The sequence below is a fragment of the Harpia harpyja genome, chromosome 9 (assembly GCF_026419915.1).
Source record: "Harpia harpyja isolate bHarHar1 chromosome 9, bHarHar1 primary haplotype, whole genome shotgun sequence".
In the NCBI taxonomy this organism is placed as follows: Eukaryota; Metazoa; Chordata; class Aves; order Accipitriformes; family Accipitridae; genus Harpia; species Harpia harpyja.
Window position 1 is genome coordinate 36,298,171 of NC_068948.1, and position 27,691 is coordinate 36,325,861.

At 39.3% G+C, this 27,691-nt stretch overlaps 1 protein-coding gene across 1 annotated transcript in view; it reads right to left on the bottom strand.

The window, feature by feature from the left end:
- The window catches only part of TMEM132D (transmembrane protein 132D), a 271,069-nt gene that overhangs the window by 75,310 nt on the left and 168,068 nt on the right, over positions 1 to 27,691 (bottom strand). The window contains exon 4 of the mRNA XM_052797571.1: positions 22,889 to 23,072. Within this exon, the coding sequence (XP_052653531.1) occupies positions 22,889 to 23,072 (184 nt within the window). The remainder of the gene's footprint in view (positions 1 to 22,888; positions 23,073 to 27,691) is intronic.

Sequence of the window (27,691 nt, forward strand, 5' to 3'; positions counted from 1 at the left end):
ATTGACTTATTATAATTGATGCATTTAAACAATCTGCTTTCTTAATACTCTGATCAGAAACGGGCTTGTTTCAAAGGAACAGTTTACAAGCTGTTCCAACATAAACATTCTGAATACCATATAGACACATAAATATTCATTCTAATATTAAAGTTATTACAGAAAACAGGCAGAATAACCAACACTGCACCACTGACATCTATAGGAAATTTGCCATTTACCTAAATGGGAAGGAAGATGCCATGGAATGGGACTTCCCTCCTGCATTCAACTTTCATACCAAGGGACATCTGGATTCTATTCTGAGCACTCCAATCTGGCTTCATATATTGGGGGAAAAGCAGACCACTTTCAGACATGACACCTTTCATAGGCTATAGGTGACATTTATGTTACTGACTAACGGGTACTGAAAAAGCCAAGGACTTGGCAATGTCATCTGAAGTATTCATTGTTGCCTACAGCAGAGAGCAGAGGTAAGTTTTAGCAAGGAAAGCCAAGAAGAGAAACAGTAAAAGGTGAGGTTAAAAGAAAAGTTGACCAGCGAACAGGAAAGTAGAAAACAAAGCAAGGGCTGTTTTTATGAGTCAGCCTGGATGGGCAAAAATTTAAGTCTTCAACAGAAGTATTAAAATATTAGCTGAAACTGGGATGGGAAACATCTCCTTTCCTTTTTAACTCTCCTCACACTGAAATGGGAGGCAGAACTGATGGCAAAATATTTTTTGTATTAAAGGTCCTCTAATTTTATGAATTTAAATCATGCACCTTAGAGATTGGTGATTAGAAGCAGTCATCTTTGCAAAATAGGATTAGCTTATCTCACACAGTGAGATGAAAATTAATGCAAGATAATACCTTCACAGCCTAATCTATCATAGGGAAGGCCTCTGCTTACTCCATTATATGCTTAATAGAAGAGAAGAACTGGCCAGCTGACTTATCTGGCCACCTTACAAAATACGAAAGATGGTTTGAGATAGGCACTGGAACTGGCAGCAGTAGGGCAGCAGTTGTTGATTGAAATGTTCATCAAACTGAACAAGTCTAACAAGATCTTGAGCCTTGCTGGAGGTGGGGTAGCATCAAATCACACCAGTGGGAGTCAGTGGTTTAAAAACATCGATCTCTCTTAGCCTACCACCTGGCTCCAGCTGATTTGTTTCACTCAAGTATCAGGCTATTTCTCATTAGCTGAGTAGAGTCTAATATACAGATCCAGTGGTCAACAAAGATAAAAGGTTGATGCCCAAATTAATATATCGAACTCCTGCTTATTAGAGATTTTAGGCAGATTATCTATGCTCCATGTTTATGTTCCAAAAAACATGATGTTCCTTTTAATTGTAACTGTACACGACAGTTTCTAAAGCTATTGTTATCAGCTATCTGCCACACACACAGGGAATAAGGAAAAAAGAGTTATTTTATTATGGTTGGCACCTCTTGAAATTATTTTCAAGAATAATAATTTTAAACTAAGCAGTAAATGGTCCCAAGAAAAATCCTTTTAATGCAGCAATGCAGGAATATTTCGATTAGCTAAACAAAGAGAAAATAAAAACATAAGAGTTAAGCAGGAAGCTGCAGAAAAGAAAGGGAATTCTAAGGATGAAATTCTTCTGTCAAATGTATTCATGCACAGCCCATCAAAGTCAATGGAAATTCTGTGTGCATATTCAAGGACAGAATTTGGTCTAAAGGGATAAATTTTCAAAGGATGCTGGTTTTTTTTCCTTGCACCAGCATTTGCATAGGCTCATTAGTATTTGTGAAATGGGTACCTGTGCCCTTAAACAGGCATTGCAGAGTGTAATTACCTATTCTGCCTGCATAAATGTACAATTTTGTTGGTGCAGTCTTTCACTGTGGTCCATTTAAGAACACTGCAAAAGAATAGTGTATTTATCAATATACCCATTTATCAATAAATGGCTTTCACATGCTCTGAATCCTCCAACCTATTCTCCAGCTATGCTCAAGAGAAGCATTCCACAAGTTCATTTTTGCTTTTAAAAATAAAGATGCAGAGAGCTATATTTAAACAATAAGGATGTTTTCAGGTCACAGTTCATGCCCTGCAAGAGTCTTCAATATGTGCATTCACTTTTGTATATGCCAAACAGCACCGACTGACTGTACTAAACTCTGCATTGGCATTGCTTCACTAATCCAATGCTTTGCAGCCAAACTGTATTTGTAACCCTTTAATGACATCCCACAAGTATTGTTATAGAAACCTCATCTACAAAATGCTGATCCCAGAAGATGTGTTGCCAGTGCTGACTACAACTACCTGAAAACATAACTAAAGCTGATTATAAAGATAATGCATGCAGTAGGATTTGTTTTATAACTGAAAACACATACAATGATCCAAATTTTTAGGGAAATGAGAAGAAATACTCTACAAATCAATAAAAATATCTACATGTTGAGACATTTAGCAGGCAAGAACAGGAGCAGTAAAACTCAAACTCGTATGAGAGGAAGACTGTATTAAATACCTCACTTGTGCATGAATAGTGTATAAGCACTTTAATGGACAATGCACCAGCAACAGTTTTGCCTCTGGTGAGCAATTACAGCTAGAGCTACCAAGATATAACTCATATATATATATGAGTTTCTTTTTATTCCCTTTTCTACTCCCTAGCACTCTCTGGATATATCTGGATGGAACTAATAGGTGACTATATGCCCTCTCCTTTTGCTGTATCCTCTAGGTCTCTCAGTGTCACTACAGGCAAATGCATTTCTTTCCTTGGCCATCCTCTTCCCCTCCTCATGTTACCTTTCTCCTTTAGTTGTCACTCAGAAGCAAACCTTTCTCAAGTCAAGGCTGGATTACAGTTTTTGTGCTTTGCAGACATATTCAGAGAAATATTAAGTACTACTCTTTCTCCTGTTTTTGTCCTAGAAATAGTAATAAAAATGCAACAAATATACAGACACTTTTGAAGCTCAATTCGTGTTTTCATATGGAATGCCTCTGGCAAGAAACAATATAAATGACACTCCCAGGAGAAGGAAAAGAACCAACTTCAATCTTTTAAAATAATTTTCTTCTTCCATCTAACACATTCAGCCTCTACTAATTATATAGCTACAATTTATTTGCACACTAGAAACCACATTTTTATCCATTTACTAAGTTTTACAGATAAAGGCAATGGAAAAGCTGTGGTCATTCTGTCTCATTCAGATGTCATTAACAGCAGTTTTCATCAGATTCAGTGATGCTCACTGCAGATAAGTTAGCCATGGTTACAAAAATCAAGCTACGCAATCCTCAAAGTGCTAAAGAAAAGAATGCTTACAGATAGGCAAAAAAAAAAAAAAAGCCAAATATATTTATAAGTTCCATGTTCCATGCTAAATGCCATGAGATTCTTAAATGCACTTTCTGGTCCTGCTTCTTACCTTGAAAATTTGAATCTTGCAAAATCCAACTGTACTAAGGTATACCCCTTAAATAGAGTAGAACAGAATAAGATATTTCAGTTGGAAGGGACCTACAACAATCCTCTAGTCCAAATAAAACATTCCTTATCGAGAGCTACAAAGAAGCTTTGCAAAATATTTAATGCAGCTTCATAATGTAGTTGTGAGCAAGCCAAGTAACTTTTCATCATGAGGGTCAACCGAAGATGGAGGGAATTTGCCATCCCTCTAGTATAACCTGTTTTCCCAGCAAGACGACTCAGATGCCTTTGATCACTTGTTGTGGTTTAACCCCAGCCAGCAACTAAGCACCACACAGCCACTCGCTCACTTCCCCCACACCCAGTGGGATGGGGGAGAGAATTGGAAGGAAAGAGGTAAAACTCATGGGTTGAGATAAGAACAGTTTAATAGAACAGAAAGGAAGAAAATAATAATGATAATAACAATAATAAAATGACTATAATACTAATAAAAGAATTGGAATATACAAAACAAATGATGCACAATGCAATTGCTCACCACTCGCCAACCGATGCCCAGTTAGTTCTCGAGCAGCAATCTGCCCCCAGGTCAACTCCCCCCAGTTTATATACTAGGCATGACGTCACATGGTATGGAATACCCCTGTGGCCAGTTGGGGTCAGGTGTCCTGGCTGTGTCCCCTCCCAACTTCTTGTGCCCCTCCAGCCTTCTTGCTGGCTGGGCATGAGAAGCTGAAAAATCCTTGACTTAGTGTAAATACTACTTGGCAACAACTGAAAACATCAGTGTGTTATCAACATTCTTCTCATACTGAGCCCAAAACATAGCACTGTACCAGCTACTAGGAAGATAATTAACTCTATCCCAGCCGAAACCAGGACATCACTATGCAAGAAAATGAGTCATCCATACATCTTCTAAAAGCAGAAAATTCACATTTGAAAAAAGTTAAGGAGTGGAAGAAGGACAAAAGATCTGTTGAGGGTATGGTAGCTGTGAGGGTTTGGTGATTGTGAGGGAGGACTGACTGACTTAGGCTGAGCTGAAATGGAGTTCCTGGGCCCGTGATTGTGGGGGGAGTCCCCAAGTAACACCAGTCAGGACCATTAAGGCCTATTACTACCCCAGGGTCCTAACAGACAGTCCCATTCGGCTCTTTCGCAGAGTCAAGAGTACCAAGAAGTTAAAAAAAATAAAGCAACACAAAATAAGGTGAGCCCTCTTTCGCAGGTTGGGTAAGTTCCTTGAAGACTGTTTATTAAACACCTGTAGCTGTACATGCAGACAGACACATCCTTTCTGTATCTGGCTGGCGCAGAAAGGCAACAAATCACTCGCAACTCTGAAAAGGTGCGAGAGGGAGTTCAGGTAAGTGCTAAACACTGTCTATCTGTTCCAATTCATTTCCTCAATGCAGACAATTTACAAACGGAAAATTATTTTTAATATATTTTGAAGATCACCTGACGATCTTTTCATACCTTTCTACACTGATATCAATGGCAGAAGTGGGGCATCATTTTCTTCACATAAACACTCAGGAAATGGGAATGATTCTGACTTGAGTATAAGTGAGACAAAAAGCAAGCTGATAACCTACCTGTACATACGTTCAGGTGGAAGAACAAGTCAACAGGCCTGTGGCTCAGAGGTCTTATACTGATACCTTTATTAATAAACTCATTTTCATTTCTTTCCAGTGAATTCTGAAAATCAATCCTTTTCTCTAATGCCTCATCAACAGCTTAGAGGAGGGCAGCTGCAAGTAATTTGTGCAGCCATAAAGAATTGTAGTCACATAGTAGTACAGCTCCTATGGATCTCATCTTAATAAATAATTACATTTGCTCAGTGGTGGGGATTTTTCCAACAATATGAACCGTTTATGCAAGCAAGGTGTGAAACTTTGCACTTTGGCTTTCTCTCCTGAGTTTCAACCAAAAGGCAGAGAGCATATGTGGAAAGAGAATCAGACAGACTAAAAAGAAGCAAGAAAACAAAAGCGGCTCTTTAGCCACAAAGAGATCTATCTTTCTTTAAATAAAACCAATTGGAGCCCATTAACAGAGACTTTGCTTCTTTCACAGCCTTCAAAGATATAGTGACAAGGTAAAGTGCTCGCATTAGATGCAGCTGGACTAACACTTGTTTTCCAAGCAGTTTTTCTTAGGCTGACATTTGAAGTTATATGTCAAATGCCTGAAGAGAAACATGAAACTACAGCCCAAACCAAAGCTGCTGGTCTAAAACCTTCCATGGTTTTGGGCAGCATCAGCCTGCATTTAACCACCATCCAGATGTACCCCAAAATCTCATAAAGCTTTTTCTACCTACATCCAACAAAATGGGTACAGATTTCTCAAGTGCTTTTTGGTCTTAAATAGGAAAGAGGAATGTGAAACTTCTTTGGACCCCCCACCCTGAGTGGGGATTTGGAGCGGAGGGGGATGACCAGTGCTACCAGCTGCCTCTTGAGGTGCCAGGCTGGTACTCTCTCATTCCATCTCCCAAACGGGCTACTGTTTGCCTGGCAGCTAAATTTTGCATAGCCACGTTTTACAGAGCTCTGCCAATATCCAAGTGGAAAGAAAGGAAAGGGTCGGAAAGTGTTTACTGTGTAGGGGACCTCTGTGTACATGGCATTAGAAAGAGCCTCTCATACTAAGAATTCCACCATGATACAATTAAAATACCGCTAGTGGAACCACCATTAAAATTGGTAAGATGTATCAAAGATTACAGGAGTGCTATCTGCTGTATAGTTATTAAGTAAATGTGACATTTGATTCTGTTAAGTTCCTCTAAGCACTTACTGCAAGTATTCTTCAATGTTTCTTAGTATTAAGATTTTTAAAAACAGGAAATAAGTTAAATGCTTGCTTTGAGATATTCTTCCATGAAGCAACCCTTGATTAATCCACTTAAGGGGAAAAACAGAAAAAAAAAAAAAAAGAGGAGATAAGAGCCCAGTGGTAGATATTTCTAAATGTCAGTTTGTTAACAGAGCATACTTCAGCTACTGTTGCATTCCCACCTTTTCTTTTCCTTGCTACCACCCTAAGTCCTTTCTGTGCATTAATTACCATTACTAAAGGAATTATGCAAATATACATTTTCTAGTGCATGTAGTGACTTTTGAAAGGGCACGACCGGGCATCCTTTCCTCTATCAGGAATACTGCAAAACAGACAAGTAAGATAAAGCAACCAAGAAGATATTCATAGGCGTACTGCAAACATTGCAGTGTGACGAAGTCCCATCCATGGGAAGGTTAGATGAGCCATCCAGCAGAGAGCAGGGGGAAGATAGGTGTGAAGTTAAAACAATTCGTGTATTCAGTTTATCAGAGCATCCAACTCCTTCTCCCCTGTTTTCAGCAATTGCAAAATTTCTACTGGAGGAATTCAAACTGCTTGACAAATGTTATTTGACTAAAACTTGCACTGCTTCAGAAGAGAGGAACAAAACCCCCACGGTGTCCTTGTTACACAAGTGAGGAAGTGGGTGGCCAGAAGGGTCAGCTGGGTTTAGAAATTACTACATTCTGATAGAATTACTCACAGGCACTTAGAAAGCCAGTGTCGGAGGAGGAATTAAAACTACCCTCTTCTGACTCTGTACCTAATGTTATCAAGATGTGCTTCCATATCAGTGCTTTTCCCTTCCATTTTTTAAATTATCTAATTGATCTTGTCTAAAACCTGTGACAATCAAAAGTTTCAGGTAGTTTCTCAGAAATAGCGTACTTTTTTTTTACACTATTACATCCATGTCACTTGTAATTTGAGTTTTATAAGTTATAGCGTTGTTGTGACTGCATATAAATATCCTGGTTATTTTAAGGGTAAATTTGTTGTTACTTTCTCTAAGACTGTCCAACGTTAGGGTTATGAAGTATAGACCTGCACAACACCCTTCTGCCAGATATGCTGCTCCACAGTATGAAAAGTAGCAATAAGATCCTAGTACAGCTCTACTAGCAGAAACCATGGCTGTGTTTGTACAGCCAAATGACTTTTTAATGACATAGCTGCCTTCTCACCTGGGAGAACAGCAAAAGGAACCTTTACTTTGTTAATCTACAAGGATCTACAGACATAAACAAATAGCCCGTGTATCTACAGACATCTTACCACAATGCGCTACCGGTTTACTAATAGTTTGGCTAGCTGTTAAGTCTTTCTTTAGAAGATTCATGTTTACTAACTGCTTTCAGACAGCAGCAGCAAGAATTCTTACAATTGAGATCTGCTCAACAGAGTCCTTATTGGAAAAAGAACCAAAACACTATTATAAACTCATTGAAGTTTAAAGTGCCTCCACACTGGACACTCCAGAAAGTAACAAGAAATTCTGTAAATCCAAAAAGGATATAAATAGAAAATGAGCACACAATCAGCACCACCACCTGCTGTACACTGGAGATAGCAAGGTGGGAGATCTTATTCTTGACAGTACTGGATCAAACCCAGCTCGCAAAGGAGCAAGGGCACCTCTTGGCCAGCCAGATGTTGCAGAGGTGATAACTGCCCAGCTGTTTATGTGGGCATGCAGGACCATTCAGTGTAGCAATCATATGAAGGGGTGGTTTGCTGGCAATACAAAAGCAGAAAAAAACCTGGCTATCAGGTTGCACAATGCCCAGAGGGAATTTACTACAGTGATGAAATCAGGTCAGCTCTCAAGGTCTCTGGAAGAGTGCTGGCTTCTGTTTTATTCACACTCTGCTTGTAACGGGACAGGGAAAGGTGACAGAGCGCCAGATAGAAACCTCAGTGCCCCTGATAAATGGCAAATGCAAGAAAAACCATTTCAGTTTACCCTTACTCTAGAATTTTCTGAGTTTTTCCGCAGATTACATTCTTCATTGATATCCCCGTGCAATTTTATCAAGAGAAACAGAAAAGCATATCCTCTTACTTTAATCTTTGAAGTCTTCTGGACTGTGAGAATCCATTAGAGGCATGTACAAGGCAATAAAATCTGCCTCCTCAATCTCCTAAGAGATCCTTGATGATGCTTCGACCTATTTTGTTAATCTGTATTATTGACATGTACGGAAGTGAAAGGAAAAGATTTTGTGCAGGGGTTTCCCAATCTTTTCCAGTTATTAGCCCAGTTCTTTATGACTTACAGTCCCATACAATAACAAACCCCTAGTTTCTATAAGACTCAACCTCATTCTCAGCTGCTGGGATGCCAGAAATTGGCATCTCAGTCTGCACTGCAGAACCACTGCTTTCCCTCTGCCTCCGGTAATTTGGCTGAGTTTATCCTGGAAGAAGAATCACTTCTTCCGGCTGGAAACCCTTTCTCTTTTTTTATCTTACTGCACTTTTAAATAGAAATGTCACAAAACCAGGCTAGCTTGGCAGGTCTTCCTCCTAAAATGAAAAAGGTAAAATTCCTGCTTGACGACTAATCATGTTATGTTTTCCTTTCATAGTACAGGTGCTAGCAGACAATACAGAACAGCCTTGTGTTGGACCAGGATAAGGGTAACCAGAGTGATCTGAGCACATAGATTTTTCAAAAGCAAAACAACAACAAAAAATTGTCAGACTGGATATTGTCACGTTTCCATGTCAGATAATGAGAAAAAGCTGAACCTATTTTGAAGGACTGAAGGTTCTGGCTTTTTTTCTTTTTCTTTTTCCTCTGTATAAGTTTATTGCTCAGAATCCTAGCAACATGTTCTGTTCACCAGGTCTCATAATTACAGTGTCCTGAATTACTTCTTCAAGCCCCCTTGCAAAATCTGAGCAGGTAGACAATCTCCATTACTTGAACTTGCTCATGTTATTCTTAGCATTATATTGTAACCCAGCATATCCAACTGAAATCAGAGCCATGCGGTTATGGACACTACACATAAATAATATATTTAAAGCAGCCTCTGCCTCAGAAAGCATATTATTTAATAAGGCTGCGGAGACACATGGAAAGGAAAACAGAAGCAAGGAAAGGAAACATCTTCAAACTCACAGAATACTCCATCTATATCCTGGCTAAATACCAACAATACTCTTTCTCATTCTTTATGTACATCTTCCCAGTTTAATATGGACAAGCTACATCAGAAATGAAGATAACTGGAACTGTACTTTTTCTTTCTCCTAAAGACCTTCCACTTGTTCTATATAAACCAAGGGAATCTAGACTGGGGCTGGGACAGAGAGAAAGCTGAGAATTGCTTCAGAAAGCCAAGTTTAAAAAATTTAAGTTTTTTACAATAAGAAATTAATAAATCATTTAACAGACCACAGAACAAAACATGTCCCTAAACTACAAAATTTGACACTAGCTTTTACTGCTTCTGCTCAACCAAGTCCCCAAAATAGGAGAGCTTTGGTTTTCTTGGATGCCAGCCGCAATACAGATCTAGTCTTTTCTGGGTTTGTTTATGACAAAATTAGATGTATACTTTTACATATTTTTACATATGTTCAGTTTTTTTCCTCTCTGTTTTAAATGTTGAAATGCTTTGTTTTTCCCCTCATGTCTAAGCTTTTTACTTTTTCTAGTGGTTCCTGTTATCACCAAACCAGCAAAGGGCTATATACTTATATTAGATTGTACCTAGTTATGACAAGGAAACTTAACTCCACTTTCTGACATCTTTTTAAGATCAAAGGGAAAATACATATGTGAAAACAACACACCTTTCTTCCACTGAAACAGAGAGAATTATTTTTAAATTCAAAGGTAATTTTCTTCACAAATATTACAAGCAGAATTTCAGATTTTTAGTATGAATTACAATGAAAAGACTTATCAGTATAGTGTATTGCTGTTCTTTATGGAACTGCACTGCTTTTCTACATATTTTAACAGTTATTGTTTTTTACTGCTGGTTTGAACATTTGGAAGTCCTGCAATCTATTTTCAAATTGTCAGGGCTGATTTTCATGTGAGATATAAAGTGGTTTAAATACTTACTTTGACTCTGTTTGGACCTGATGGGTTTAGGAAATAGAAGTTTAGCATTGCAGAAAAAAGTCACTTTGAACTGTAACTACTGTATCTCCAGGGTAGTAATTTTGCAGAATCCCACTCCAGGGTAGTGATTCTGTTATTTTATGATAGAGCTACTAGTAAGTGGTACGAAAAAGAACCAGATTTTTTTTTTTAATTTCACATTTACATTTCTTATATGCCTACAATTTAGTCTCTTTAAATGTCAAGCTTTTTTAAACGAACACTTCTCACATTTTGATGTTGTTGGTTTTTGGTATTCTCACAATTAGAAATGACATCAGTAATTATAAAACAACATTAGATACTCTGAAATCGCAGCTATACATATTTCCAATTTTACTTTTTTCCCTCATCCCTTCTTTGAAGGTCACAAAAATGAAAAAAACATCCTCTTACAAATCTATTTTCTCTGTGTTCAGTAAACATTAAATTCTGAGATCTCAGTTCCGGGTGATTTGGGTCCGTGTCATCTACCTTTAGGCAAGTCTCTACTGTCCTTCTTCCAAGGTGAACAGGACCACTCTTCTGGAGGCCATGTGTTCATACTGCTCCTCCTGACAACACTCAGTAGCACCTGAAAATACACCCCTGAGCAGTCCACAGACTAAATTTCTCCCTAGGCAGAGCGTAAGATGCCTTATATCAGAAAGAGCCTCAGGAGGTATGATGTATGACTCAGAGATCCATCTGAATCACCATCTTCTGCTCTGCTTTATCCCTTCCTATCTAAACAAAATTCCCCCCCCTCTGAGTCCCTCCTTTGCTGTTTGCTATCCCACACAGAAAGCCACTCCAACAGCCAGTGTGAAAGAAAGGAGAAAGAGGAGGTACAACACCAAAGATCTCCCTGTACGTACGCTTTCAGGTTCAGAAATGTCCTGCACATAAATCCAGTTTGTCAAATTCATTTTGCCCAGCCCCAGGGCAATGGAAAACAAAACAAAATCACCACAAAGGTGACAGCCCCATTGCTGTGCCCCAGTCCCTGCTCTTGGAGAGGACTGGCCAGAGCAGAGTGCTTTTCCACCCTGTTCAGCTGTCCATGCCCTGTCCATCTCCACGCATGACAAAGGTTTAAGCTTCCCTCCAGATCTTTTAGGCTGTTGCCACTATTTGTTCCTGAAGATGTTATTTCAGGAGCCATGCTGCCTGAACTGGCTTCTGCCTTCACTTTTTTAACCACTCCTTTGATTGTGCCACTGTTCCTTTTCTATGGGCGGCAGGTGATGAAGCAAACCGGGGAACCGAGCTGGGTTCAGAATGACCCAACAAATAAAAGAATGGTTATTTTTAGCCAATCTCAAGTCCTCAGCCCAGCTCCGCAGCAGCTGCACAGGCATTTGTACTAACCCAGCTGGGAGTGGGGTGGGGGAGGAGTAAGTTTTGCTTGACTTAGCAATCCACTGAAAAACATTACCCTCAACTGATCAGAACCTGTCCTCGTTTTGCTGTCTGCCTCCCGTGAACCCCACAGCTTTCAGGCCCAATGGATAATCAGTCCCTCAGAAGGTGAGTTGAAGTCGCACACAAAGCCGGTAGTCATTTCTTCTGAAATGGGCCAGTGTTCCTAGCCAGTGTTTAATCCATTGTCCCTCATCCTCTTTCTGGCATCCTGCCTCTGAGGACATCTCACATAGAAAAAGGAATTCTTAATACCACTGGCTGGCAATTAAAAGGAGGATGGAAAAGTCAGAGAATAATTCTCTTAATTGACTACTCCTCTTACTACTTGTAATCTAGAGGAAATCTAATTAATTCTACATGAAGAACGACTATTCTGTAGTGAAGCATAATTCCTGATCTCTGGGGCTTCAGCTTACCAGTTGTCAAATTATCCAATTACACACTTGTTAAAATCCATTTTGGGGAGATTTTCATGGCTCGTAAATAAATAATTTCAAAAGCTTTAATCCTCAAAAGAAAAAAGTAAAATGGGAAGCCCCAAACCTCCAAATCATACCTCAAAATCACAAAACACATCTAAAAATTGTGTCAAGAAGCTGAAAAGAGTGATACCCACCTGCTTTGCTCAAGCAGCACCACAGTGGCGATGGATCTATTTCAGTAGGGAGTAATTTGCTGCTTCTTTTTCAGCTATGTTTTATTCAAATCACTAATCTGAAGGGAACCAATTAAGGCAGCATCCCTTTCATTATGCCAAAAGGGAAAAATCTTTTCATAACCACATCAATTAAGAGGTGGGAAGCCAACAGAGGCTGAAGCTCAAGCCAAGGATATCGACGCACTGGAGCGAGGCCAGTGCGAAGCCACCAAGCTGGTCGCAGGCTGGAGCACACGATGAACATGGAGAGGCATAGAGAGCTGGGCCTGTTCAGCCTTAAGAAGAGAAGGCAAATGGGAGACCTTACTGCTTTCTATAGCTACCTGATCAGAGGCTATGGAGAAGATGAAGCCAGACTGTTCTCAAGCTTGTATGGCAGTAGGAGAGCGGCACAGGCCACAAGTTAGAACATGGAAAATTCCATTTAGATACATGGAAAAACCAATTACCATGAGGGTGATCAAACAGTGAAACAGTTTTCCGAGAGAGACTGTGGGATATCCATCTTTGGAGGTGTTCAAAAGTCAAGTGGACACAGCCCAGAAGAACTGCCTCTCTGAGCAGGGCATCAGACTCGCTAACAGCTGGAGCTCTCTTCAGCCTCAGGGGCTCTGTGATTCTAACCACTCTTTAGAAAGATTCTCTGATTAAAAAGAGGGAGGGGACACACAACACTTCAATGAATATATATTTGAAGGAATGTTCTTAAATCAGTGTAAACTCTGGATCCTGATGTGACCAGATTTGCCAAATCTGAGCATAGAAGAAAGCTTTCTGTGATCTTTTGTATTTCAGTAAAAACAATTTAGCAGTCAGAATTAAAGATTGTTTTGCAATATTTACTACTACACTGTATGGCAATGTTGTGTTACAAAATCCTGTGAGTGAAACTTGACATGAAACAAAAGAGGAACAGAAGGAAGTAATCGGTTTTCTATAAACCCAATCTGACTGTATTTCAATGAAAGTAAGCAAACACCATCCCTGGATTTTTTCCCCAATAAAAAAACTTTTGAAATTTCTTTGATATTAACTGAATCTGGTTAACATAAAGATATAAAGGTATTGGAAAAATAATCCAAATTAGGTGGTGCAATATTTTCAGTGATTACTGGTGATTCTGGGCACTCAGTGCGAGACATCTTAAGACACACTAACTTTAAAATCATTCAAAGCACTTGCCTACTGAAAATGAGGTCTGTTTCAGCTGGCTGAAACTTGGCTGGACAAAAATTATCAAATTATCAAGTATTTATGAGATTTTCATTCTGAAAACTTGATTCACCACCAAATTATTTCTGGTTTAAACTCATAATGGCTTTACAGCAGCGTGAAAACAGGCCAGGACTTCTAAATCTTGCATCCATTGAAGCAGGGACAAGTTCTGGGTGAAACTTGCTCTAAATTCAGATCTGCCATGTTTTCCTGGTCCTTCTGCATTTCATAGCATCGTGCAGCTTCAGAGCAACACAAAAAGATTGTCAGGGCTGAAGGATTGGGCTTGTTTCAACCCAGTTCAACTGCATGCATCTAATCAAGAAAAACATATGTAACTTGCACTTAAGAAAGAACAGCAGCTGTTATGCAAAGCCATTTTTCTTAGGCTTTAATTCATAAGAAAAATACCCTTGTGTTTGTTCCTGCTTCTCTAGGGAACCCAGTTTTTGATGTTCCACATCAAATTGTGTGGCTGTCAGCAGCTTTGCCAGCAGCCAGTCCAAGCCCTCATTACTCATTCCCCAACTCAGAAAGCAACAGTCACCCAGTTTTTGTCTAATATTACCGGTGATTACAGTATTAGGTATTAGTCAGCTAGCAGCTGCGGCTCCAGATACAGATTTCTCATCTCTTGTCTTCAACAACAACATCATCATCAAGATCTTTTTCCATGAGCCTGTAGTAACCTTTGGCAGAAAAAGAACTGGATTAAACTGGAAGACCTGCTTGATGGTTTTCACTGCTTGGGAATTTAAGTAGCAAAATGTCTGCATTGATGTTACAGTGAACACAGTTACTGTTTCATGGCATGCTCCACAGGTCAATGAAATGTCTAATTGTAAAGGGAAAGAGCTATTGCTTGTTATTTCAAATGTTAAGAACCCCAGGGTCGTCATTAATTCTGGAAGGAAAAATCCAAAGAATATGGCATTTGTTGGATTCTGGAGATAAGGCATCTTTGATTGCCAAGTACTTGTATTATTTTCTCATTTCATTCTCTGTATACAAAATGAAATGCTATGTGCTAGTGACTCACGCATCTGTCTGTTGGTAGTTAGACAATAGAAGCCTGCCAGAGCAAGGCCAATGTTTAGCATAACAGTTATAATAACAGTAAGTTGAAGACCAAACCAAGCCATTTTTAACAGGCAGTTCTAATTGGAAAATGAACCCTATACATTAGCCCCCTTGCAATTGAGTATATTCACTTCTTGAACACAGTCACGTAGGAATACCAGAACTGTCACACCGGATTGGATTACTCAGCTGCCTGGTCCATCATTTGGGTACACATAGGTGCCAATATCACATGCTCTGATAAAGCATAAATAATTGACATCTACATATGGGAAAAATGGCTTGTAGCTTCAGATACCTGTGATTCAATTAGTTTCTGAAGCGTAACAGATTATTATGTGTTTACTGGATGAAACATTTTCTCCTATTAGCTGACAGGCTCATTACAGTTATTAGAACATGGAACAGAGTCTTATCTGACTCATGCATTGCATAAAGACTGATTAACAAGCTTTTGAATACAAAGTCCTTCTGGTTGAAATTGCCCAAACCACAGAGAACCAATCCAGAGAGTGGGCTTTTGGATCCAGGCAAAGGTGTGAGATCGACAGTTCGTAAGACAACTTATTCCTCTGAACTGATACAGCAATATTCCAGAATTAGATTGATACAACAATATTCCAGAATTAGCCTGGGAACAGGTTTTTTTTTTTTTTATTGCTGTCAGTAATGACCCTTGAACAAGATGAAACAGACTACTACTACAATTTGCTAATGGTATCAGTTTGGGAGGCATTGTCAATACAGAAGTTTGAACTATTAAATAAGAAGCACCAGATAAAACCAAGGATTCAGGAAAAAGAAATGGAATGAAATGCAGTCACACACAGTGCAAAGTTTAATCATGAGGACCGACAACAAGAATTTCAGCCATCAGGTAAGAGCCATCAGCCTGAAGTAACAGAACAAAAGAAAGATCTGGACATAATATTCAGTCACAGGATGAATGTATGCCATTGTACAAAACAAACCCCGACCAAACAAAAAACCCCAACAACCAGTACCAAAACCATGAATGTGTCATTTGAAATGGAGAAAAAAACATTTCCAGTGCATAAACAGACAACAATGGCAAGGGACATTATCTGGTATCCTGTAGTACTCTTGGATATCTATTTTCAAGAAAGATGAATTAAAATCATAAATGGTAGGTGCCAAGTGATGTTACTGGGAGAACGGAAAGTCTGTTTTCTGATATGAAATTGTAAGACCTTGACCTATCTAATTTTAGGAAGCAATGGGATATAGTTATGAAAAGAAAACGGTTGCTTGCAATATCACAATGATCCAAAGGTTTCTCCCTTTCCCATGAATAGATTTCATCTGTGATTCACTAATCATTCTGATTTAAAAGGTCCCTCTTCAGAAATGGGTAACATTTTAATTAAATATTTGAAAACTTGCCGAATATTGTAATTGCAATTTAAAAGCTATGAATTAGGAAGGTAAAAGCTTTTAACTACTCTCTAGACATCTTTTTCATACAGCTGACTGTCAGTGGAAGTGTCTAGAAATATTCACTCATTAAAGTTGAGTAGGGCAGCTGATTTTGGCTGATGTGATCCTGCACTTCTCAGCTGCCAGACAGAACCCAGGCCAGTCACAGCCAAAAGCAGATCCTCCTTGTAATCTGTTCATCTCTATCATACACACGAATGGAGATTCACATTTCAGCTCTCCCACAGAAAAGCATTAATTTCATCCAAAAGCATCCTAATGGTCAGCTTAGATAGTAGACAGTAGAGAAAAGGCTGTATTGGAAGCCTCCAATATCCTGTTCCACTACCCCAGCCCGGACACCCACTGTACTCCTGAGCAGCTCCCGATAGAAAACAGCAGCACTCTGCCAACCTGAGCAGTGGCAAAGCACTGGAGTAGAATAGGGGACCTAAGGATGAGATGGGGACAGCCACACTGTCTTTAGAGCTACACGTGGACCATAAGCTCCAGCAACGGGAGCACTTGCACAACTAGGTCTGTGCTCCAGGGACCATGATCCACCCATCACATCTTCTGGAATGGGGAAAAAGAGCCAAGCTGAAACCTTGGTCTAGGAGAAGGCATTCTGGTTGACTGCAGGACTGTCCATCCCCATCGCTCTTCTGCAGGAAGGGACCAATATTTTCTTTGTTTTTATCATTAGCCTTCTCTGTTTGGCTTCTGAATTCTTCAGGGTGAGGTTATAATTAAATATGTGTTTGTGCAGCACTGAGCACTCTAGTAGCTAAGTCTGAGCTACGTATCCAGTCTCTAACAGAACATAAACAGCACTAGCTAAAAATTAAATGTTTTGGATACATATTTTTATAAGGGCATTAATACCCTAAGCATTTTTAAAATCCAGCAGTGACTGGCACTGCCATGGCAGCCGATTCCTGTAATTATTAGAAATACTTTTAATATGGAAATGCTTCCTATATAATAGATAGCCTCTTTGCTGCAGCAATTGATTTTATTTATTTATTTGGTCTATTTATCCAGCTTCTTACGCTGATGGTATGTAGAACGTTTACTTCCTGTCAACGTTTTTGTTAATTTTTTATAGAGAACATTAGGAGCAAGTTGAAACAATAAATTATCTAAAATGTATAATGTTAAACTCGTGTTCAGGTTTTGGATACAATATATTTAATATGACTGCCATAAATACAACTTCTCACAAGCCAAAATGGCTCTAATGGGTCTGAGGACAAGAGCATGTTCATCTGCGATGGGAGAATGGGTTTACAGTCAATGTTACTTTGATAACTGTGCTAGGATGTACCAAACCAGACCTTTTAACAAAATATCATCTTAAATATGAAGTTTGTTAGATGCTATGCATTATAAAATATTTCTGTTTAACAAATAAAGACAACATTTCCTTTTTACAGCTAGTTTACTAACCTGACTTTGTAAAATAAATATTTCACTTGTGTTTCATACAATAGCAGCTGTGGTGACACAAACATTGCAAAAACGGTTGCTCTGGTTTCAAAGGTTATTTTGCTCCAACACTACCAGGGACCGTTTCCTGGAGGTTACTAACCTCATAAGTCACCTGAGATGAAGGATAATGTGATCTCTCTTCTGAACAGCTCACTCAAGTTTGCTTAAACCACCTTCATTTGCAGCTTAAAAATAGGTCAGTTTGATCTGCACCAAAGTAGCTTTCCTCTGCAAGAACAGAGCTGAGTGCGTGTTTCTGAGAGCAGGGACAGCTCACCAAGTCGGGACTCCTTGGTAGGGTCAGATGAGTAGGAATAATTCTTTGCCTTCACTACAACCTGTTTGTTGCAAAGTAATGAGCTGGACTTTGGTCACTGACTCAGCTTAAGCCTGTCATAAATCAGGAGTCCCTTCTCAGAGTTTTTTTCTACATTTGATTTAAATCTCTCTCTGCCTCACACCTCACTTGACTGTCTTGGAGGCCGATGTTGCACTGCTTGAGGATAATAAATAACGGGCCAAAACCAGAGAGATAATGGAAGCTCAGCTGCTGATACAAGTCTGTGATTCACTGTTCACTATTCACCTTTGCCTGCTAAAATACGGCTGCGAGGGATGGAGGGTTGTCTTTGGAGTTCTTGCCTCTGCCAAGCAGCCTGCAGCCTCACTATTGTACCATTAATCAAGTTTCAAATCCCATCTTTTCTTCCTGTCCATTTCACTTCTCTAATAATAAGGTTATTTTTTAGGTTGATGCTGACTAGATTATAAACATACCTAAGGGCTGTCCCAACGTATTCAGTAAGAAGGGAAGACAGGCACTCCACAGGCAGATGGATATAAAACTCACCAAGCCCCAGACCGGAGCTGAGTTTGATAGAGACTGAAGTGAGCCTGTCCTGCTATACCCTGGTAAGGTGAAAGCTGCTAATTCAGCCCTAGTGCCAGGCAAGCTATCCTGCCTGCCAGCAAGTTTGAGATTCTCTGGGCAGCAAGAAAGCTGAATTATCAACTTCAAAATATTAATGTCATGATTGGTATGAGGTAATCCAGGGCTACTCTGCCACTGTTACCATGACTCTGCAGTACTCAAGGATTCTTGCTCTGGAAGGCAGAATTTTTCTGCTGTTTCCTAGTTGCACAGATCATACAGGGCAGTCTATTATTGCTGGTATTATAATCAGCTCATCTGTAAGGGCTGGGGAGTCTCTCAAGAAAGCAATCCAGATTCACAGACTTTTTATACACATGGGTGCTCATGATCCAACCGCCTGGTTTCTTCATCAGCTTCATATGTCCTACCACCACCTGAAACAGCTGGTCCACATCCATATCTTTAAACCTAATAATGTCTTGAATAGCAGGGCAGCTACATTTGTGTGAGCCAGGCTGACTCTAATATTAACTTGCTGATTCAGAAATTTAAAACACGTACGCGGACAACAATTTATCAAAAATTGAAGGTCAGGAACCTGCAACATTTTCAAGAAATTTCTGAAGGGACACTGAGCATCCTGTATATATTTTTTTCTATATTCTAGGAGAAAGTGAAGTTAACAGTGTATTTTCTAGTCAAAGGACTACTCTGATTATGGATTTATCAACCCTGGGACCAACATGTCCCCCTATGAGATTTATGAAACAGGTGTTTTGCCCTGATTCCTTATAAGATTATTAAATAAAGGGAGAGCACAGATAGAATAGGTTTAGGCCATATACACAGGTAAGACAGATGATTTACAGATTCAGAACTGGTTCAGTTAAGAACCAGCCCAGGTATTTTATTATTCACCATTTTTATTATTATTATTTACAGAACAGATTTCAACTTATCCATTTACCAGCATGTCATATCTGCCCTCTGCCTTTCTCAGTAGGGATTATCTTGTATGTACACAGATGGCTACAGAGCTTGTCTGTCTCTCATCCTCACCTAATCATTAAGGTTCAACAAAAGGTGAACTTTCATAATTATGAAAGAGCTGACAGAATGTTTAAAAAGCAACAATAATCAATAGCGCCAAACGTACAATTTGAGTGATTAAACCTGTGCCATTTATCACCTAACAAAATGAGAGTGAAACAAAATAGGGAATAAACACTAGAAAGAAGTCAAATAGGAATTGGAAGCTGATGTTTTAGGATGCCAATAAAAAATAATGTCATATTCTAGAAGATTCAGGCATATTATTCTCACTGGCTGTCACACTACATTGCAGCTCCTCAACTCAAAAAACCTCAGCAGTTTAGCATGTTCAAGACAGTTAATGAACAAATGGACCATACACCTTTATAATACCATATTTCAAAGGCCTGAAGAGGTGCTAGGGTTCCTGTCTCAAAGGATACCCTATTACAGGTAAATGTTAAGAGAACGATGTTTAAAGAGAATTAATATCTATGTTAGTTGACAAAAAAGAACAACATAGAAGTTTTTTGCTTCTTCACTATTTACTTGTGATTTTTGGGTTTTTTCCCAAAGTGCCAATTTTTCAATAATTACCATGGAGTAATCCTCTGGCATTCCTTGTCCAGAATTCTCCATCCAGAATAAAGCACTCTGTTTCTACAGTTCCTGTACTGATCAATGTGTTCTTAAGACCCTCTTCTCCAGTTCCCTGGCCGCAGACTACCTGGAGACACAAACCTCGCAGTGAGAAAGCTGGCAGGGATATGGGGAGAGTTTTGAATAGTGCCAATGCAATAAATGCACAAATTACCATGGAAACTGTGCTGATGAAGAACATTATATCATACAAACATCTGTCTCTTCCATGGGGTTTAGTGGATGTTTGAGTTTCTGTCAACAAGGCAAGACATTGCTATGTGGCTGTAAGAGCCACTGCAAAGCAATCATGGTAAAAGGCCAATAACTTTTTATAACCCTGGCTAAACATCTTTACCCGTATTTCATCAGGCTTAAGGGAAAGGATCATGCATTGTGAATATCCAAACAGGTGCTCACAGGTTCTTACAATGTTCTTAAATTAAATGTTTTCTCCCATGCTATTCCCCTTCTGCTAACAAGGGCCGACTGGGGTCCCATGCACAGCTTACCAAGAGAGGTTCTGTTACACTTCAGAATTAGAAAAGGTGTTATTAAAGTACCAGAAATATCAGCCTTCATGGTACCCACACCCCCATAAAATACACCGTACAGCTTTTCTCTTCAATATCCTTGAGTGCTCTACTGTGACTTGTGTTGCCATTATTGGTGTAGGGCCCTGCAGGGGTCTCAAAGGCTGCAATGTTAATATACCATAGGAAAAAAAAAAAATGCACTGGAGAAAGGTAAGGTGAGTGCAGCAAGTGTCCTAATAACTTCAGCAGAAAGTGGGCATTTCCAGTGTGTCCTGATGCTGATATATACATTTAAGTCTTTCCATTACAGCATTTTGTAACTCAAAAAAAAAGGAAACGGGAAGCTTTAAATTGGCCAATCTTTTGCTTTGCAATTTACAAATCCATAACAGCTAGCAGAAAAGACTACAGAAAACAAAGATGGTGCAGAGGTGGTATGTGCTAGTCTATTAAAAAAACAAAGCTCTGCCTAATGTTAAAGCAATAAAATGTTCTTTTGAAAAATTAACCTGTAATTGAAATATTCAACAGCATTTCTGTTTGGTGCTTCTAAACATGAAATTACATGTTCCGCTAAGAAGCCCAGCAAAACTAACCCAAATTAACCCGAGTCTCCAGAAACAGAGAAATAATATAACACTTTGTTTTCACTGTGGTTCCTCCTAAATGGAAGAGTAGAATTTATTTATTTTAAATTTGTAAATTACAAATTGGCTTTGCTAAGATCACAGGGAAGTCTGAAGTACCAAACTAATCTAAGTTAGGTGTCTCGAAAGGTCTGCACCTGAATCATCATTTCCTAAGCACAAAGTGAAGTACAACAAAGATTTGGAGATTTGTGATACCCCAGAGTTTCTTCCTTGACACTCCAGTTAATGCAAAGAAGGTTAAAATTATTCCCAGTCTGTCAGTAATTAGGGGACCCCTGCAATTTATCTTTGCTTTCTCTCTTACCCATTATCCCAACACCTGTTGCCTTGTAAAATGCCACCTACTGATAACTTTATAGTCTTCACATGACCTTTGAGCATAGATTTTTGTGCTTCTGGAAAATGGGCTTTTTTGTTCATCTTTTAATGGAAATGAAGAGAGTGAGTTGATTTGTAGCAACAGCCAGGAGAATCTATCTCTGTATCTACATCTGAGTAGTTCTGAAGTTGGTAAATAACAATAATAGCCAGTTCTGTGAGTCTGGAAGTGCACAGAACACCTTCAGCCTTCAATAATGGCATAATTAACTGGCTAACACTAGGCAAACATCCAGGTTATGTTTCTTTAAATGCTCCAAGATTAATTTTTGTTTTTCTTTCAGTGTTAAATAATCATATGTCAATATTTTCTAATAGATTGTCCAAGCACAGAAATGGGGCACAGCCACACCTTAGACAAGTATACTTCATCCCTAACGATGAAGAAATGTGAAGGAAAGTGAAGAGGAAATGCACAAAATTTCTGTTTGTACTTGGAATTTGGGTATCTAACAGGTTTTTTTAGCTAAGAACAAGGCTAAAGGATCAGGTATTTTTCAAGCCCTGTAGTTTGCACTGTGACGGTGAAACAACCCATTTGAATGCATTTATGTAGAACGGACATTGGCTACGTACTGTATTTTGTGTTCCCCAGGTAATTAAAATCTACTCAGAAGTCACGTTATGACTTTTCTTTCTCTTCTCACTCTCAAATGAATATGGAGTCAGAATTCAAAACCTGAAAAAACTGTGATTCAGGAAGTTCTTAAACACTAGACCAAACAAATGTAAGAGTACTTGCGATTCAAGTAGGACATACACCACATTGAACTCAGTGTCCAAGTATAGCACTTCATGCAACAAGAGTGACTTCTGAACACTGGAAATGTCATGAACTCAGCTTTTGCCTCCAAGAAGTCAGTGTATTGGTGAAAGAGAGCATGGCTGGGCCTTCCATGGGAACCTGTGGTCTCCCCTCATGCGGTTTCACCACTGAACGAAGCTAACTTCAGAAGTTGGTACCTGTTTAGCAAGGTGCTGAAAATTTCTGTCCCTCCCTCCCCTTTCAGCAGATTATTTGCATCTGTCAGACACTAGAGTTGTAAAGCAATACGAAAAACTTGCAGAATGCCAGACAATTTCTTACCATAGCCAAAGGGAGAATGCCTACTAGGTCCTTCTGGCTTACGTAGATCTTGGAGATTCCTAGATCAGATGTTGTATCTCCAGGATATTCCACCTGCCATGTGATGAGCTGGGTCCCAGGTAGGTCAGTTAGGTCTTCAATTTCAAAATCAATCTGCATGATTTCAGAGGAAGGACCATCCGCACTGCAAGAAAGAAAGAAAAAAAAATGTTCCATTCGCATGACTGATAAGCCAGAAATGTAATTGCTTTTATATTAATAAAACATTGGATTAAGGCTCTTCCAAAGAGAGGATTTGGTGGGATGATGGATTTAATAATGAATTAATCATTTGCGCTTGTCTTAAGGTTTCAGGGTATTTCCCACACATTCAAGTGCCTTAGTTACACCCTGTGACATGGATCACTAAGCACTGCTCCATTTTACAGGTGGAGAAACAAGAACAAATCAAGGTAAAGCTAAGGCTAAAGCTACAGCCTAAAAATCCTGACTCCGAGGCTCTCCCTTTAATGAGCACATTGTATTTCCTCCCTGTTAAAGCAACACATGAGCAAATCTAAAGGGAATCATCCTTGAAATGGGAAACCACTACATTAAAAGTATTTTCTACTTTTTAAAAAGAGAGGCATGGAAGAGAGGTCAAAGCTCAGGATGGGGTCTGTGAACCAGGGCAGCAGGGAGCAGAGGACTGGAAAACTTGGAATTAATTTTTGGTTCTACTGCTACCTTGCTGTGAACATCTGTCTGAAGGTCCTTTTGTCTTTTGCTAAACTAGGAATTATAGATAATTTAGCTTGTTGCAGGAGAGGAGAGTCACAAAATTGGATTATTTAATTTTGGCCAATCCTGCCAGGATCCTTGAGTAAAAAACACTAGAAAAGAACAAAGAGTTACTAGATGGGATTCTCCAGGATACTCTAGCAACATTGGGGTTACTGATACCTTATCAATGATGCCTTGTCTTTACATGCTGTCCTTCCTAAGGCTAGATGGTTCATATAAGCGAATACCATAAAGCAGAAATGTAAAGATGGAAAATTGGAAAGGTGCAATTGCTGCAAAGCTTGTTATAAAATCAGCTACTGTATAGAAAGCAATGCAGTGAAGCGTCTATTGTGTATCTTGGCAAGGTGAGCTCCATAGTCCAGTGGCATTTATAGAGACAAGAAAATACTCAATTTACTGTAAAGTTGTTGAGGAATGCAGAATTCCTTAGCAGTGCAGAAATCCAGGGAACACTGAGAATGACAGTGCTTTTACCTCTGAAGCACTGAAGGTTGAACAGACCTTCAGTGTTTGTCTGGAGGGGAAAGGAAAGAGCAGAATTTCTTTCAGTGGGATAATACTCAAGCAGAGAAAGAATGGCACAGCACTGAAGTGCCACAAGCCACTTGCATTGGACAGTGCAACTAGAAAAAAGAGGAAACGTTTCAGCAACTGAGTAGAGAATCCCAGAATGTGCCCAAAACCCAGCAGGTTTTCCCAGCTGATGTGGAAAAAGAGCTAAAACTAAGCATATTTTTTATGAAGACCAGTTATGACAACAGCCTCAGTTTGGGATTCTTCCCAAAATACTCAGAGATTTTTATCATGCTGGCTAAATCCAATGCATTATCCAAAGCCACCGCTTGAAGAGTTTAATCTGATCATCTTTAAGGTTTGGATTTTACTGGATGCATTGAGTTGTTCCCATCCTGGATGGAATTTAAAAGGAGCCTCTGTGGTTCCAAAATGGAACACATTGTGTTCAATTTCTCATTTCTTCATGTCAGAAAAAAAAAGAGCACAATTTCTAAACTAGCACTGAATGCAGTCTTATTTCATGCTGCCCTAGGTAGGATCAGAAAGCTGCTTTATGCAGCTGTGACTGCTGAAACTCGGTTACCTTAATTGCATGAGCAGGAATAGGCGATGCATTGCCTACAAATACTTGGCAGTGATCCTGTTTTGTACAGTATACAGTATGTTCTATCACAGTTTCTGTGTTTAAAGAACTAATTGAATCTTCATACAATGAACCTTGGTTTTGTGATTCTATTCAGGGTGCCTTTCTTTATTATTGCATTGGTGTCTGCTACTACCTGTCACCGGCTTTGCAGAATAGGTGCTGTCACCAGAAATGTGTCCTGTAACAGCAGCAAGGGACTGCTGCACAGGAGGGGACTGCAGGGCAGAATACCACAGAAAAACCAAATGATTGTCAAAAAAGGCAATCAGCTTCATCTTTTCCAGGTATGTTGGAGATTAGGAGAAAAGGAATAAAATGATTAGGACACAGGAAAAAAAAGGAGGGAGTGAAAGGCAGTGGAAAAGATGGGGAGAGAGAAGTGGAGCATGGTCCTTATACTCTTGAACTACAGCTCTCATGGCACAACTACAGTAACCCCAAAAGAATGGAAATATTTCTTTTCATTTCTCCTTCAAAGCAGGTATTTTAATGAAGCATTTCTTGTAGCAGAAAACCCCCATTTTGCTACCAAATGCGATTTTGATAGAAATTATTTGAACTAGTTCCTCTTAGAAATACTAAACACCTCCAAATGACAAGATTACAAAGCACCTCAAAAATCAATAAGAATCTCATTACTGCTACTAAAGATGTATTAAAAAAAAATGTCAAAGTATTGCATGACCTATGATCACACCCAGGCTGTCAGCACCAGGTCAGGAACTTTTGTTTAATTACTTTACTCATCACTTACTATGATGATCCTTCCATGTACAAGTCCCACGGATCTGTGTCCCCAATTTACAGCCTTCCTAAGCAGTATTTAGCAATTGAAATCTTTCGTAAGCCAAAAAGTTACCCTTCAGAAAATACAGTTAAAAAATGTAAATGGAGAAATTTGGACAAATAGTATTCATTACTGGAGTTCAGTCACATAAAAATAGTTGTGGTTTTTCTTTTAAAGTCAAGGCTGCTTGATACAATAGTAATATTTCTATTGGGTAGTCAGCCACTGCTACTTGAAATGATGCACTGCCTAATCCTCTTTGAAGTAGGCATACAATTTACGGTCTCTATAATGCAATAGCATGTTGGCAGCTTGTCTTTGCTAACGCTAAACCCATTATTGCTACCAAGTACAGCAACAGTGTTAGTTACAATATGGGAGGCTACATGATTAGAAAGTTTAGGATGGACAAACCCAAAGGTTCACAACAGCAATCCAAGCTGAGCTGAAGAGTGGTCAAAGCGAAATGGTTCTTGGTGCTAATTTAAAGTAAAATCCTTCACATAGGGTTTTGCTGCTTATAGTTGAGAGTTAAACTGTAATGGAGTTCACTGTGTTGCCAATAAACTCTCCTCGTGAACAGAGTCCTGCTGAGCTGTGTGCCACGTAGATGCATTTTTAAAGGGTCTCAGCGCAAGCCGAAGACAAAGACGACAGAAAAAACCCAAAAAATTCATTGGAATGGAGTAGTCTGGTCTTTCCTCCTGTCAGCTAGGACAGCACGGGCACATTGGTACTGTATTTCTTAATCTGCCTTTTATTTCCTGTCTAACAACAGATCGAGAAGCTCTGACAAATTAAGAACAATGGGAAACTCTGTCCTGTCTCTAGGGGAGTATTTCCTACCTCTGCAGAGCCATTCTGCACCTGCTTCTTCTGACATGTCCCTGACTGAGGCAAAATTTTTTTTAAAAAATTTCTCTTCTGCCCTTTCGGCCTGGGAGTCCTTTTAAATCTGAGAGCCTGGTATCAAGGCCCTTGGCCAGCTGCTAACACTTGTGCCATTATGTCAAGTTTCTTTAGAGAAAGAACCAGCCACTCTTCTGGGTCTCTAGGGATGGTATGCCCTGCAAGACACGGTTTTCAAGAACACACCCTGTAAATCCAAGAATAGCTACTGGATATTGGCAGTGTTAGTCAATTCAAGTATCCCATTCCTGTTTTCACTAGCTGTGGTATCGGCTTTGATCTTTATACAATGCTCACAAAACAAGATTCGTTCTGAACCTACTAAAATGACCTGGCATGTAATGTTTCTCATAATGCAATGTATAAAGTTTTATTACTGTCTTTAGAAGGCTATAACGGACACAAGAAGCCTAAAGCCATGAATATGCTAAACATGATGTATCATAGGAATGTTAATGAAAGAGCCTTGGGGAGAAGAGACAAAGGTAATCTTTATTCTTTTCTACCTCCATGCACGTACCCAGGTCTCCAGCACATCTCTTGCAGGGTATCGAAAGAGTCTGTGGCCTGAAACGCTGCACAGGCCAGGCTAAGACGTGGAACAGCAGTGCTCAGAAAAGGAAAAAATGTTTCCAGGGATAACTGGAAAAACTTTCTAGTGTGGGAGAAGGGACACAGCAGCACAGCTGACCCCATGAGACCTGAGGGAGTTTGTGAAAACAGTTATCCCCATTTTACAGGAGAGAAAATTAAACTGAAAATGACTTTCCCATAAAAAGAGGGATAAGGTGATTTATACACTACAAAGTGTATAAGATGATTTATACGCACAAAGTGGAATAAGGTGGCATTTCAGAAAGAAAGTGATATAAAAATAAGTAAAAATCTTTGGGTCAAAGTAAGATAATATGCTATGTTGTCATACCAGATAAAACCACCATGCTAGCTATTTCCAGCTCTATCAGTTGAGTTGCAGAAAGGTTTTAAGGCATGCTGTCATGTGTGCTGCCACTGCACAGAGCCAGCAGTGGCAGTATGTGTTAAAAATAACTTCTTCCTTGTGTGGTAGGAAATAATATAAAATTATATGAGATGTAGAATAAAGGCATAACAAAGAGCAGTGAAAACAAAGCATCGCCACTTTGTAATAAAACTCCAA